Consider the following 14198-nt stretch of genomic DNA (forward strand, 5'->3'; position numbering starts at 1 on the left):
TGTGTGTTGCAGTAATTAGTCAATCAGATGGGTTGATTGGGTATCACATGAAATTACATAAAAAAGCAAAAAAACAAAGCACAATACCTCATGTAAGTCTATTTTCTTTCAAAACACATATAAAGTGTAGTATCAGTTGGGTCCTCTTAATTTGGCAGTAGGCCTATGCTTTTAGTATGTTAGTGATATGTAACTTTGTAATGTGTATACGTATTGATGATTTCAACCAGAGCAATGGATCACCTTGTGTTTGTTAAGTAAATAAAATACTACTTGTTGCATCTACCACTTTTGTAATAAGATTTTTCTTAAAATGGTATTTTTCCCACATCCCATGAGAAAGTAGAACAAAATTGCCCTTTTTTCCCTTCAATATATTAACTTCCTTATGAGCATGAGAACAATATTCGGTAAATTGTAACTATCGCATTCCCTTCTGCTGATACAATGTATTTATATAACACGAACACTTTCATGGGCTGCGCACCATTGAAACCAAAAAATCCAGTACACAATGTAGTTCAATGGATGGTAAAGTATTGCTTAAGCGCTTCTCTAATTCTAGAGGAATCTGCTCGTGGACGTTGATTGTTATGGTTTACTGGAACATTGTTCTCAACACCATACATCCATGCTGCACGGAATGGATCTCCGTTGGATTCACAGATGTTATGCAGGGTGCAACAAGTTTGTACAAGTGTTCTCATAAAAGAGAGATGGAGGTCATTCTTCTTGTTCAGTATCCGCCAGCGGCCTTTGAGCCTTCCAAAAGCATGCTCGACAACAAAACGTGCTCGCGAGAGACGGTTATTGAAAACTCGCTGTTGCCTTGTAAGATTCTGGTGGGCGGTGTATCCCTTTAGTAGGCCAGGGAGGAGAGGGTATGCTGGATCACCCAGGAGAGCCAATGGAATATCGATGCCATTTATTTCTCTGGTTGGACTGGGGTTGAACAGGATACCCTCTGCAAGTCGCTTTTTCACCGAAGAGAGTGCAAAGACTCTGGCGTCGTGGACGCTCCCTGGCCTACCGACATTGGTGTCGATAAACCGACCATCTGCGTCGACAACGGCCTGCAGTACGACAGAATAGAAGTGCTTTCTGTTGAAATAATCCTCCTTGGCTTCCTCTGGGGCTTTGATGGGTATATGTGTTCCGTCTATAGCACCTGCTGCCTGGGGGAAGCCTAAAGTTGTATCAAATTTGTCGACAACATCCTGAAAGAAAAGAAAAACATCAAAAGTGAAAAAAGTAATAATAATCATAGTAATAGTTGGCTCTAATATAGCGCAGAACTTAATACTAAATATGTTTTCATGTGCCATAATGGATTATTTTTTTAATAGTCATGAGCAATTAACATGCTAAATTATGATTGGAGGCCTGAAATACTGTATCTATCAACACCCAAAACTTTATCTTGACAAAATGATGTTTTGGTGTCTACAAACCTATAATCATTTTATATATATATATATATATATATATATATATATATATTCATTTGTTTATTTGTTTGCATTTGTATATATTGATACTGATAATGATGTTTATTCATTTGTTTATTTATACTGATTTTTGTTTCTTTTTTTTCTTACATTAATTGTCCTCGCAGTTTGGATGGGAGTGGGGGTGGGGGGGTGGTTAGGGTCACTTGTTAAATTAGCAAATTTACACATTTTTTTTCGACCTCAAACGTAGTATGAAAATCCACATGAAGATTTACTTCAGTTGGGTAATTTTTCATCCTTTTTTGTGTACATAGTATCAAAATGCATTAATACACCAAACATTTTCCTACATATATTCTTGCACTTTTTATAAAAACTACAAATCCACAAGAGTTTAATTACATTAATTTCATGGATTTTCTGTCGTGATAGCCATGCATTGAAATGTAGAATAATATAATAATTTACTGCAACATTTGTAAGATTTACCTTAAGACTTGCAGCTCAAACGATGGTGGAAATTGTGGCCTACAATATATTCATGGTAATTGAAAACAAAAACAAAAACCCTGAGCTGTCTGAACAATTACCAATAACTGCTGCCCACGAGGAAACTTGATATGCACTGGTGTCAGATGTCGCTCAATTGCTTCGCAAGTCTCATGGACAATGGCACACACAGTTGATCTACCCAGGCCAAAAAGGTGACCAAGGCTCCGGTATTCGATGTTGGTTGCCAGTCGCCACAGTGTCACAGCCAGTCTGTGTTCAACTGTGATGGGTCGCCTGAATCGAGTGTTTTGCTTTTCCAGGTAAGGTCTAAGGCTGTCCGCAATGTAATTAAAAGTCTCCCTTGTCACCCTGCATTGTAAAAAAAAAAAAGCCGTGTATAAATAATTTGTTTTCTGATTCCACATTTCTTAAAACATCTTGAAATAAATTCTTGGAATAAATCTACATAGCCACTGGTAAAAGAAGTGGTTGAATATAATAATATTATAAGCAATGAGGCATTCAATAAAAACAAAATCAAATAAAAGAACAAAGGCTGTGAGAGCTATCATAGCAGTTCGGGATGATCTTTCACCAAGTAATTTAGATTCCTGCAAATTGAGGATAACGTGATCAAGACATGATTTAGGGTACAGTATTTTGATATAATTGGAAAAAAATGAAACCAAGAACACTTTTAAATGATTTAGTCATTTAATGAGACTTTGATTGCGTTAAATTTAAGGAATCATAGAATACTGGGCTTAATTATAGCTGTTATAGCTAACGTTGTGTGGTTGTTGGATTGGGCAAATACTTTTTTCGATTAAATAATAATGGTAGTAGATATAAACATTCATGCAGTTGGTGTGAGGGGGGTATGTGCGCTGTACTCGCCTGTGTATAATGCATGTATCAAAAAAAAAAAAAATCTGGAAACAGGCGCATGACTAGCGAAAAAAAAAAAATCCTAGCGCAAAGCCGGAACACTAAGTATGTTTGTGTGTGTGTGTGTGTGTGTGTGTGTATGTGTGCATGGCCGTATACGCAGCGGGGGCGGGGAATTTCTCAAAGTAATTTTTTTTTTAAAGGCTAAAGTCCGGAAAGCTCCATATTGTGGGGGGGGGGGATATTCCCCTCCCACACCCTCCCCTCTCTGCACCCCTCTCCTATTTTATGTGTTTTATTTTGCATAAAATTTGTCAGAGATACTACGACAGATGTGTATGAAATCGCATCATTTGAGTGTCAAAATCATGAAAGCTCCCTGGTGTGGGGTCGAGGGGGACACCCTAGCTCTCCTTCACCTTCCCCTGCTAGCTGCTACGAAAAAAGGCACGAATGTCTTGCGTTGTCCCACTATTATCGCAATAACCCCCCCCCCCCGAAAAAAAAAGATCCTGCATACGGTCTACGTGCGTTTTTAAAACAAATAAAAACAATTCTTTGAATGATGTTTCAGTTTCATATTTTTTTCAAATTATGCATATTATATAGCCTTACCTGAAATTGTCCAACCATTCTTCATCGCCCCACTCTCTCAGTACAATGTTTTGCCACCAGTCAAGGCTTTTGGGGAACACCCACCACCTTCGTTGTCTCCTCTGACGAGAAAGGTGCAAATTCATCATGGCTTCGAACGAAATGGTCAATGCCATTCTGTGACGAACATGCCGCTGAAATCGTCCTCGTCGTGTTTCCTCCTCATCCAAATACCGCCTAGTCATTGCATTTTTCATCACCAGAAAATACGGCAATGACTGTGGTGGCTGAGAACCATCATACAAGAGGTGACAAGCCAAGAAAAATAAAAAACAACCTCGCAATTGCTCAAAATCCATCGTGAAATTCGCTAGCTCAGTTCGGGGAAAAAAAAAACCCGACGGACGATGTGATGCAAAACAGTACAGTATGCTCCCTTCAATTCACCGTACAACCAATCACCCGGAAAGATTACGCATCGACCACCCTGAAACTGACCGCGTATTTTGGCGCATAGAACGCTTAGTATGCACTGCACTGCGCGCAGAGCACATACGAAAAATGTTTGGCTTTGACCGTATAAGGTTGTTGAGGATGTGTTGGGAAAAGACGAACATTCACTGTTCGTTGATGGTTTTCATCAAGGACAAAATTTTGAATGAATATTTTAACCGATTCGTAATGTAATGTCAATGCATTTTCTAAAATGCTTCGTTCAACACAGTGTTCAATGCAACTCCTTTCGGTGTGCATTGTCAATGCAAAAATAGTGGTCGATCTAGGAACAACATCATTCCTTGTGCTGGATTTTCTCAATGACGTAGGTCAAGTTTTTACGTGAATTCCAGTGTTAAATATTCTTATCAAGCAAATAAAAATTAGGCGGTCGATGAGTAGGTCCACTCATACTGCAAACTGCCTCCCATCATCACGCGGAACGGTAGCGCTAGCTGCTACCAAAACATTTCAATTTTCCCACGGCCACGTGGGTGCAAAATAATCGCCGGGTCACCAATGCGTGGCGCCCTTTTTTTCTATCGTAGTTAGCTTTACCTCGAGGTTTTGCTAACTGCATGTAGGTGTGAACGGCATCGAAGTTTTGTCGTGGTTAAGGGAACGCATTTTTGCGCTCGTGGTTAGTATAACTACAAGTTTTTGGATAGGTGTAGACATGGCTAATAATAGCAATAATAGAAACGTCATGAAGGCAATGAAGTAAACATGATACAATGAAGGTGCCAATGGATTTTCACAGTGATATGTCAATATCCCACCAGCGCGCGTACTAGTAGTCTCAATGTAACCAAAACAAAGGATAACAAATAATAACAATAAACGCATGCTGAGTTGCGTGAATATATGAGTGCCATACTGTGCGTTATAACAGAGAAGACGTCACACTGAGATGGCACGCGCTGCACAAAGGAGACAATAATTATGAACGATAATAGAAATGTCATAATGGCAATGAAGTGATACAATCTGTCAAGTGCTTGTACGCATTATATAGAGAGGAGAGACGAGAGAGCAAAAAGTAGGAAAGGAGGGAATAAGGAGAGAAGAAAGAAGGACACAAGAAAAAATGTCATTATGTTCATGAGGTACACTTACTCGCATAGGCGCCGGAAGTGGGGGGGGGGGCAGGGGGGCGGCCGCCCCCCCCCCCCCCCCCCAATCCAAAAAGTGGGGGGGCAAAACGCATTTTTGCCCCCCCCCCCCCAAAAAGCCCCCCCCCCAAAAAAAATAAATAAATAAATAAATAAAAATAAAATAATAATAATAATAAAAATAAATGAATAAACAAAGAAAATAAAATAAATATGTATATATATGAATAAAAGGAAAAAATATGGCTACAAACGGCAGCTTTTGGACTGTAAAATGTCAAAATTTTCAAGCTCGCTCGCTTCGCTCGCTCGCATCCAGCAGTTGAGCCCGGTGCGCCTCCCCCTTAATTTCTAAAGCGAAAAACATAGCTACGACGGCAGTTGTTGGACTCTAGAATGTCAAAATTTTCAAGCTCGCTCGCATTGAATCGTTATGCCATTCTCCTAATGTTGCTGACAGTAATTGCCAGTAGTTGCGCCCGATGCCCCCACCCCTTAATTTCCAAAGCGAAAGATAAAATATAGCTACAAACGGGAGTTCTGGGACTGTAAAATGTCAAAATTTTCAAGCTCGCTCGCTTCGCTCGCTCGCATTGAATCGTTATGCCACTCTCCTAACGTTGCTGACAGTAATTGCCAGCAGTTGCGCCCGATGCCCCCTTAATTTCCAAAGCGAAAGGTATAGTTACAAACGGGAGTTTTGGGACTGTAAAATGTCAAAATTTTCAAGCTCGCTCGCTTCGCTCGCTCGCATTGAATCGTTATGCCACTCTCCTAACGTTACTGCCAGTAATTGCCAGCAGTTGCGCCCGATGCCCCCCCTTAATTTCCAAAGCGAAAGATATAGCTACAAACGGGAGTTTTTGGACCGTAAAATGTCAAAATTCTCAAGCTCGCTCGCTTTGCTCGCTCGCATTGAATCGTTATGCCATTCTCCTAATGTTGCTGCCAATAATTGCCAGCAGTTGCGCCCGATGCGCCGCCCCATTAATTTCCAAAGTGAAAGATATACTGTAGCTACAAACCCCTTTTTGGGACTGTAGAATGTCAAGATTTTCAAGCTTGCTCGCTTCGCTCGCTCGCATTGAATCGTTATGATATTCTCCTAATGTTGCTGCCAATAATTGCCAGCAGTTGCGCCCGATGCGCTCCCATTTATTTCCAAAACGAAATATATAGCTACAAAACTCCAGTTTTGGAACTGCAGAATATCAAAATTTTCAAGCTCGCTCGCTTCGCTCGCTCGCATTTTATTGTTTATTCTTTATGCCATTCACCTTATGTTGCTGACAGTATATAATCTGTCGATCGTTTCACACCGTCATTCCATAATCCATGTAAGGAAAACTTACGATGTTCCTCAATGACTGCGTTGTTGAATGTATCACATTCCGTAATGTATTGTAGTCCCATTATAGCTCACGCACACACACGCAAGCATACAGACCGTCAAAATTACTTTATGGTTCCCCCCATGTTTCGACCCACCGTACGCCACTTTATGTATATATATATATATATATATATATATATATATATAATAGATGTGTGTGCGTGTGTGTGTGTGTGTATGTGTATATTGTGTAACATATTATGCATGGTCTAATCTTGAGCCCCCTCCAATGTTTGCCCCCCCCCCCCCCCCCCAATCCAAAACTGCTTCCGGCGCGCCTGCTTACTCGTAACACATCAAGACTGCGCAAGTTGTCTAGTACCAGAAAAATAAATTGAAGACCTCTACAAGGGTGAAATTATCAATAGCGGAGTAGCAACTAAAATTAGTTATCGGAAGAAAGTGTATGGGCTGAGCCAGGAAATATCTTTGTTCATGCCTGTTTCAAAACTGCGGCTCCGAACAATGGATCGCAGTTCTGCCCACTTCCTGTCTTCCGCCGATTTGTAACCCCCGCCAAAGATGCAGACTTTCAAGTATGACACTCATAAGTATGACACTCATAAGCGCACAACATGCGTTTGTTGTTATTATCTATTATTTTTTTTTTTTGTTTTGGTTACACATATTGCGCGCGCTAGCAGGGTAGTAACACCTCGCTCTTTAAATAATCATTGTGAATATTCGCACTGTCATCCTTGAAGAAGAGGAAGGTTCCTCGAAAATTCAGATTATTCATTAGATCAAGATTGGCTATTAATGCATTCCCTGCATTCCTCTGTTGTGACTTTATTATTGCTATTTCTAGTACTGCCAATACGCGGAACAACTACAATATATATATATATATATATATATATATATATATATATATAGATGATTCTATCCTTCTATGAAGAGTGCTCGATATCCTCAAAGGAAGAGCTTTAGACAGAAGTATTGGAACAAGTTCACTCGGTTGACAGCAGGTTCATCCGTATTTATTGCTACTCGAAGTTTCATGCCACCTCCATGAGGCGCAATCATCAGGCAATGATTCATTGCGTGATGATTGCGCCTCATGGAGGTGGCATGAAACTCAGAGTAGCAATAAATACGGATGAACCTGCTGTCAACCGAGCGAACTTGTTCCAATACTTCTATTTATATATATGATTATTTTTTTTTATATAATTTTGCAATTCCATGACTTCCTTGTTTTGTGACATTATAAAACAAGAAAGTTGCGGAATTGCAAAGTTTTGTGTTTCCTTCAAGCAGTGATATTGATAACTGCAAATCCAGTCACCTCAGTTAATTTCCATATGTGATTGCAAGTTCTGATATCATGGTTCTGTGCAAACATGGGGAAATTCTGTTTCCATATTTAAAACATGTGTCAGATACAATATATCAAAGGATTAAGGTTGCAAATGCCCTACCAAATGTGAGCAAAATCCAATAGTCCAGTTTGCTATTAAATTCAAATTCATGGAATTTTTTTTTTTATCCCTAAGGACTTAGTAACCTGCTAGTTTCAAGAGTTCCAAATTATCTTGGTAACATGACTTGTAAAGGATGTGTTTGCACACTTGTCTAGTATTAAAGAGTCTATATGCCCATCTGAAAGAGATCTTTTTGTCACAAAATCTTTTATGTTCATATGTGACTCTGCATCACAAAACCAACAAAAAGTCGCCAGACATGGATTTTTAGGTAAGGGCAGATTCTGAAAGAGCAGACTCTAAGCTTTAAAATGATGTATATTTATAGGTCAGCTGAAATTGAATGGACTGATTTTGCGTCAATACCCATTTCCCATTGCACCTGCCTGAGTATACTTGGGACTAGTCCTCAACGAGATAATCTGATAGGGCTTGATTGGGACAACCAGAGTTCAACACATAATTCTGCAATTCACTAATTATGCAAATTCATGCAAATTTATCTATTTTATTCTAGAAATTTACAGAAATGCATCTTCTACTTTTTACAGTGGATTTTGATTTTAGTTGTTTTATCTGATGGCTTGGTTGGGACTACGAAACTTCAGCACCGAATGTTGGAATTCTTCATAATGCAAATTTATGCAAATGTATGAAAATGTTTCAAAAAATAATGGAAATGATGCATCGTCTTCATTAAACAGTGGATTTAGATTTTGTTTGTTTTATCTGATGGGGCTTAGTTGGGACTACCAAGCTCCAACACAGAATTCTTTAAATTAAGCCCCTTCTCCCTTTCAGTGGGAGAACTCCCCTACCCCAAAAAATACAAAGAACTTTAGGTCCTTCTACCGAAAGGATTTCTCCTAGCAATTTTGGTTGAAATCTGCCCATTGGTTCTGAAGAAGATGGAAATGTGATTCTCTTCCCGTCCCCCTTGGTTATTCCCCTCTAAACTTTCACCCCTCTAGGAACCCAAGGGGGCCATCCTAAATATTGCCATTTAAACAGCTTATATTCATCAACTATAAAGGTATCTACATGTATAAAATATGCCTGAAATCTGCACCCACTGGTTCTGAAGAAGATGAAAAATGTGTTATCCCCCTTGCCCCCCCCCCCCGTCTCCAAGGGGGATACCCTAGGTATTCCCATTTAACAAATTATATTCTTCAGCTAAAAAGATATCTTGAGTGTAATGCTTTTTGGTCGGGGGGGGGGGGGGGGGGCTCCCCATGGTTGCCACATGCCCAACATGAACAACCTTAGGACCCAACCCTCTAAGGATGATCCCCATTAAGTTTGATTTGAATTTGCCCACTGGTTCTGAAGAAGAAGAGGAAAATGTGTTTTCACATTTTAGTAACCCCATCAGGTATAGGTGCACTGTCAGCACATTTTGGTAACAAATTTCTTTTACCAAAATGTGCAGTTACCGAAATGTGCCATAATAGGGTGCAACTTTTTTTCCATTTTGTGATGCATGGTCACACATAGCAGCTTAACCTTTGGACGCTTCTATAGGAGGTCATTCATGTAAATGATCTGTCAAGGACATTGACTGGAGACCTGAGAGGGGGCAGGGGGCATAGTGATATTTCTGAATCCTTTCGGCATCCTTGGCTTGTAAAAGTAACTTTTTCCTTGTTTTTCTCTTCTTGTTACTAGTCCTGTGGTTCTTTGTAAGACCAGTGCCTTGAGTTGCTACATTGGGCAGACCTTGTTGATCAACCACACACGTGATATTGGTTACTTGGTTGTGGTCCTATCGTATGGTGAAAGCCAGTGTCTTGACAGTTACACAGTGAAAAATATTTCTGGTGAGTAATTTATAAAGTCAGTTTTGTTTTTCCATGTTCCATAATGCCAAGATTGTCTCAGCATTTTCTATGCCCCAGCTTTAAATATTCAGAAGGGTGCAGGAAGCATAAAAGTATTTGGGGTTGTCTGTCCATCTGCTTGTCTGTCTGTGCCAGATCTCATAATTACAATTGAAAGGAAAGTAGAACATTCCTTTTCTTCTTATTGTTGTTGTTTTGTGCTTCTCCTGACTCAGATTAGATTCATAGAGTGTAGATGGGGTTACAGTTTTATGTCTTGGGCCAAATCCTGTAAGGTCGAATGTCAAGGGTCACTGAACTACACTGTATGGCAGAAATGGCTCTTGGTTGTAATGGTACTTTTCATTTTTAAATTCATCTCAGAATGTCCAGTGGTACTGATAAACAATTCTTTACATGAAATGATCTTGGTGAAAGATATAAGATTGAGGTCAGGGGTCTGTCTCTACATGTCATATTTGCCCATCCCCCCCCCAAAAAAAAAAAAAAATAATAATAATAATTTACAGCTGTTACTTCGGCAAGGAATGTCCAGTTCTCACATTACTTATACTAGTAATTTGTTGATAGACAGAGTAGGAATGAATCAACTATCATTATCATGGATGTAATGATGATGATGAAAGGTCAAAATTCTAGGCTTTTAGAGGTCACTGTAATTTGAACAAATGTCATTTTGTAGCCAAAGCTTTAGGAATGTGTTGTCATGTTACTGTAAATGCCAAGTATTTCACGAGGTTTTTATTTTCCCAAATTTCGTGAGTCGGTGTCAGCTGCTATTCGCAAAATTAAAAACATGCGAAAATATTGACTCTGATGCCGACATGAATGTGGCATATACGTGTTACATTTTTTCCATACAGTACAGGACTCCACGATCTCGAATTTAACCACTCGGGAAATTGTCGGGAAGTCCCGATTAGCGAAAATTTACACTCTCGAAATGTATGGCGTATTACAGTACCTAGGAAAGAACATTGAATATGAATGAATGAACACATATATTTTGTACTAGGTGTTACAAAAAAAAATTCAAATTTTTGATGCTTACTAGCTCAAAAACTATATATCACATAAAACTGTCATTGATATGAGTAATAGCTGAATAGTGTACAATTTAGTTTGAGGTGATTTGAATATGAAAACCTAGATCACTTTCATGAAATCCATGATTAATTTCGAAGTTAAGTTCCAGATATTTGTCCAATTTTAACCCTCTGTACAAAACCTGGACTTTACACAGGAACTAATGTGTATGTGAGTGTATGCAATGACCCTGAACAATGGACCTTGATACCACCTGTTCAGAGCTCTGCTCCAAGGCACATGAATGCTTTATTAATTATTCATGATGGATTGCCTGGGCACTGCTAGTCTGAATTCCTAGCAAAGGGTGAAATTCATACACACAAAAAATGTAAGCACATGTTTCCACATGCTTGCGTACACCACATTTCAGAATGAATAAAGTCTAGCTGTGATAGTGGAATTTCTCATGAATAAATAATGGAGCATGCAAATCTTGGTCATTGTCTAGGACAATTGTGTGGGTGTCAAATACAGTACACACTCTCATAAACACCAATTGACTTCCGTGCAAAGTTAAAGTTAAAGAGGGTTGAAAATAGAGCAAAAATCTGAAACCTAACTGAAAAATTATTTGTCTAATTCAATGAAACTGAATTATGCTATCATTTTGAAATTGCCTTCAACTAAAATGTACACTATTCAGCAATTGCTAATATCAATGTCAGTATTATCTGATACATAGTTTTTGAAATATTAAAGATCAAAAGTCGGAAAGGCATTTTGTAACACATAATACTTGTAATTTTTCTGATGTATGGAGGGTGAATGTTAAAAAAATTCAAGACTAAGGCACCAAATTTAGCTAGAATGTATTTTTCCTGGTATTTGCTTTCATTAGGTTATAAAGTGTACATATGTTTGTGTGTGTGGAATGGGTAGAAACACCTTTATAGTGTACATTGTACTTAGAGGGTGAAAGGTCAACCATTGGTTTAGTCTCCAAGATCACTGAACTTCATCAAAATGTTCAATTTAAATGAAGATGGAGATATAATTTTGCACACATGGTAGTTTTTGTGATCACACAAGAAAGTGGGGACATCCTAGTGACTGTGCACACACTAGTATGCAACAAAGATATTGTCAAGTAATTCATATGGGTGCAACCGCTGTAAAATAGTGATGTTAATATGCGTAGATGTACATTGCTCGCATTGCTGGTTTACGTTGTATCCACTTCATGTACGTTGTACATGTGCAGTGTCCTTCAGATGAAAGATTATGATTTGCTGGAAACATTTCACTCGGTTCTCAAAAGGAAATTCTGCCTGTGTTGACTGTGTACATGTTCAAGATTAATTGATGAATGCAGATAACTGTAATTGGTGATTGCCTCTTTATAAAATGAAAACTAAAACTAGATGAATATGAGACAGCCTATATCACATTTATTAGACTGGTCTCCCATTTAGATGATCTACTGTGTGAAATAAATCTATTTCAGTCATTTAGTGAAAGTACAGGTTACCTGCAAATATGAAACACCCTTGCCACCCTTGGACAGAAAATGCATTGAATATGAGTAACATTGTATATCAGCTCATTTTGCTGCCATCGTCGTAAACATGCCACAGTGTGATTATGTTCAAGTTATGGTACTTTGGAAATGTCAGCAGCTTACAAATAGACTCGACGATGCAATAATTCTTCAAAGAGATATTTTCATAAGTACATTATACTGCGATGTGTTGACTGCATTGTTTGAATGAACAGCTTCTTAAACCCTGTTTACAGTGAGTTAAAGGGCCAGGCTGGGCTGCAGCCTTCATTTCACTGTAAATGCGCAAAAGGCCAAATGCGTTACCAAAATTGGCTGCGCATTTGGCCAAGCTCTGGAGGTAGTCTTAGCTGTGGCCAGGCCTGGCCTTTTCTCACTGTAAACGCAAACTGGGCCAAATGCAGTACCAAATTGTGACCGGCACGACAAAATATTGAAAGATTTGAATTAAAAGCCCAAGCCGAGCCCGGCACTGTAAACGGACAAAATTTGAGAGGCCGAGTACAGCAGCTGAGGCCGGGCTCGGCCGCGGCTCGGCCCAGCCCTGCACTGTAAATGGGGTCAGAGATCCAGTTCAAATGATAGTAATTTACTGACTCAGAGGGACCAAGTAAATGAGAAATGAGTACCATGGCTGACAAAGTAAATGTTCTTTACAATTTATAAGGCAATTTACAAAGTTAGTCTTAATGATGAGAAGCTCTTTCAGGATATGTTGTAAAACTACAGATTGATTCTGAATATGTTGTAAAAGTACAGATTGATTCTGTGTGACCTGGATGTGCATGCATGTGTCACTGTGTGTTTGCTAGACCTAATTATTATTAGCAACTGTACCGTTGTGAATTGAGTTAATGCAGCAATATAAGTAGCGCTAACATGTCAGTGAAGTTTGAGGAAAATTGGACAATCCATTCAAAAGTTATATGAATATTTGACATTTCGGTGCCACCATCGCCAGCTGAGAAGACCATGCACAGTTTCTGATGTCACTACAGGGTGAATACATAAAGGAAGTATTAAGATAATTAAACATATTTTCATTTTCATAAGCTAAGTGGAAGAATGCTTGACTACTCTTTTAGAAAGCAGGGGAAACAATATCACTCTGAACATGTGTTAGTATAAACTGTAGAGGGAATACTCATATTTTTCATTAAAGAGTGAAATTTATGGAATTCTTGTATTTTCTCTGTGTTATTGTCCATACAAAACATCATGAGCTGTAGTAGTCTTTGGCAATGACAGCATTTAAAACTTTGAAAAATTCATAACATTTGAATTTATTATCTGATTTTTGTTAAACTTTACTGATTTGTAATATTGCTGCATTCAGTATTTGGGTTTCCCCCAAACTATTAAGTGTACTGCACAAATGCAGGTTTTACATACGATTTTGATTTAGGCAGTGCACCTCTGTGCACGGCTTACTTCGTTTCATCGGGTGATCGCGTTCGGGTCGGGTGGTCGCGATACACGACCTTTCGTAGATTATATGCCGTAATATACGAAGGGTCGGGTGGAGCATTTGAGAATTAGACCCCTATTATTTACGAAGTATTGGGTACAACTTACCCGAATCTTCGAGAAAAAGCCAGTGCAAATTTACGAACGTTCGCGTGTTTAATCTCCGAATACGCGATTGTATTCCTACGTTTTTACTCTGAAAAAATTATCACAAGCGTTTGTATACAAGGCTAGCAGCACATACTGTAATGCTCGCCGTGCATAACTATGGCAAAGCGATACGCTCGCTTGCGATAAAGTGATAATGCAGGTTTCAATGGACGGTACGGCCATTCATATTGTACAGTACGAGCGGCGAAAGTTTAAGTTGTCTCGATCGACTCGTGGATTACATACAACGATGTGGTCCTTCCTTTTCTATCTGAACATCTTGACAACATTGTTATCAGCATTA

At 38.9% G+C, this 14198-nt stretch overlaps 1 protein-coding gene across 1 annotated transcript; it reads right to left on the minus strand.

Moving 5' to 3' along the window:
* Positions 1–521: 521 nt before the first annotated feature.
* LOC139719230 (uncharacterized) lies at positions 522–3464 on the minus strand. The gene is made up of 2 exons (XM_071630659.1): positions 3447–3464; positions 522–1217 (listed from the first exon to the last, which is right to left on the minus strand). The coding sequence occupies exons 1-2, from the start codon at positions 3462–3464 to the stop codon at positions 522–524; spliced, it is 714 nt and encodes a 237-aa protein (XP_071486760.1).
* Positions 3465–14198: the final 10734 nt, after the last annotated feature.

This window comes from Diadema antillarum, unplaced genomic scaffold (genome assembly GCF_040938485.1).
Source record: "Diadema antillarum isolate AM-2024a unplaced genomic scaffold, OU_Dant_1.0 scf00000107, whole genome shotgun sequence".
In the NCBI taxonomy this organism is placed as follows: domain Eukaryota; kingdom Metazoa; phylum Echinodermata; class Echinoidea; order Diadematoida; family Diadematidae; genus Diadema; species Diadema antillarum.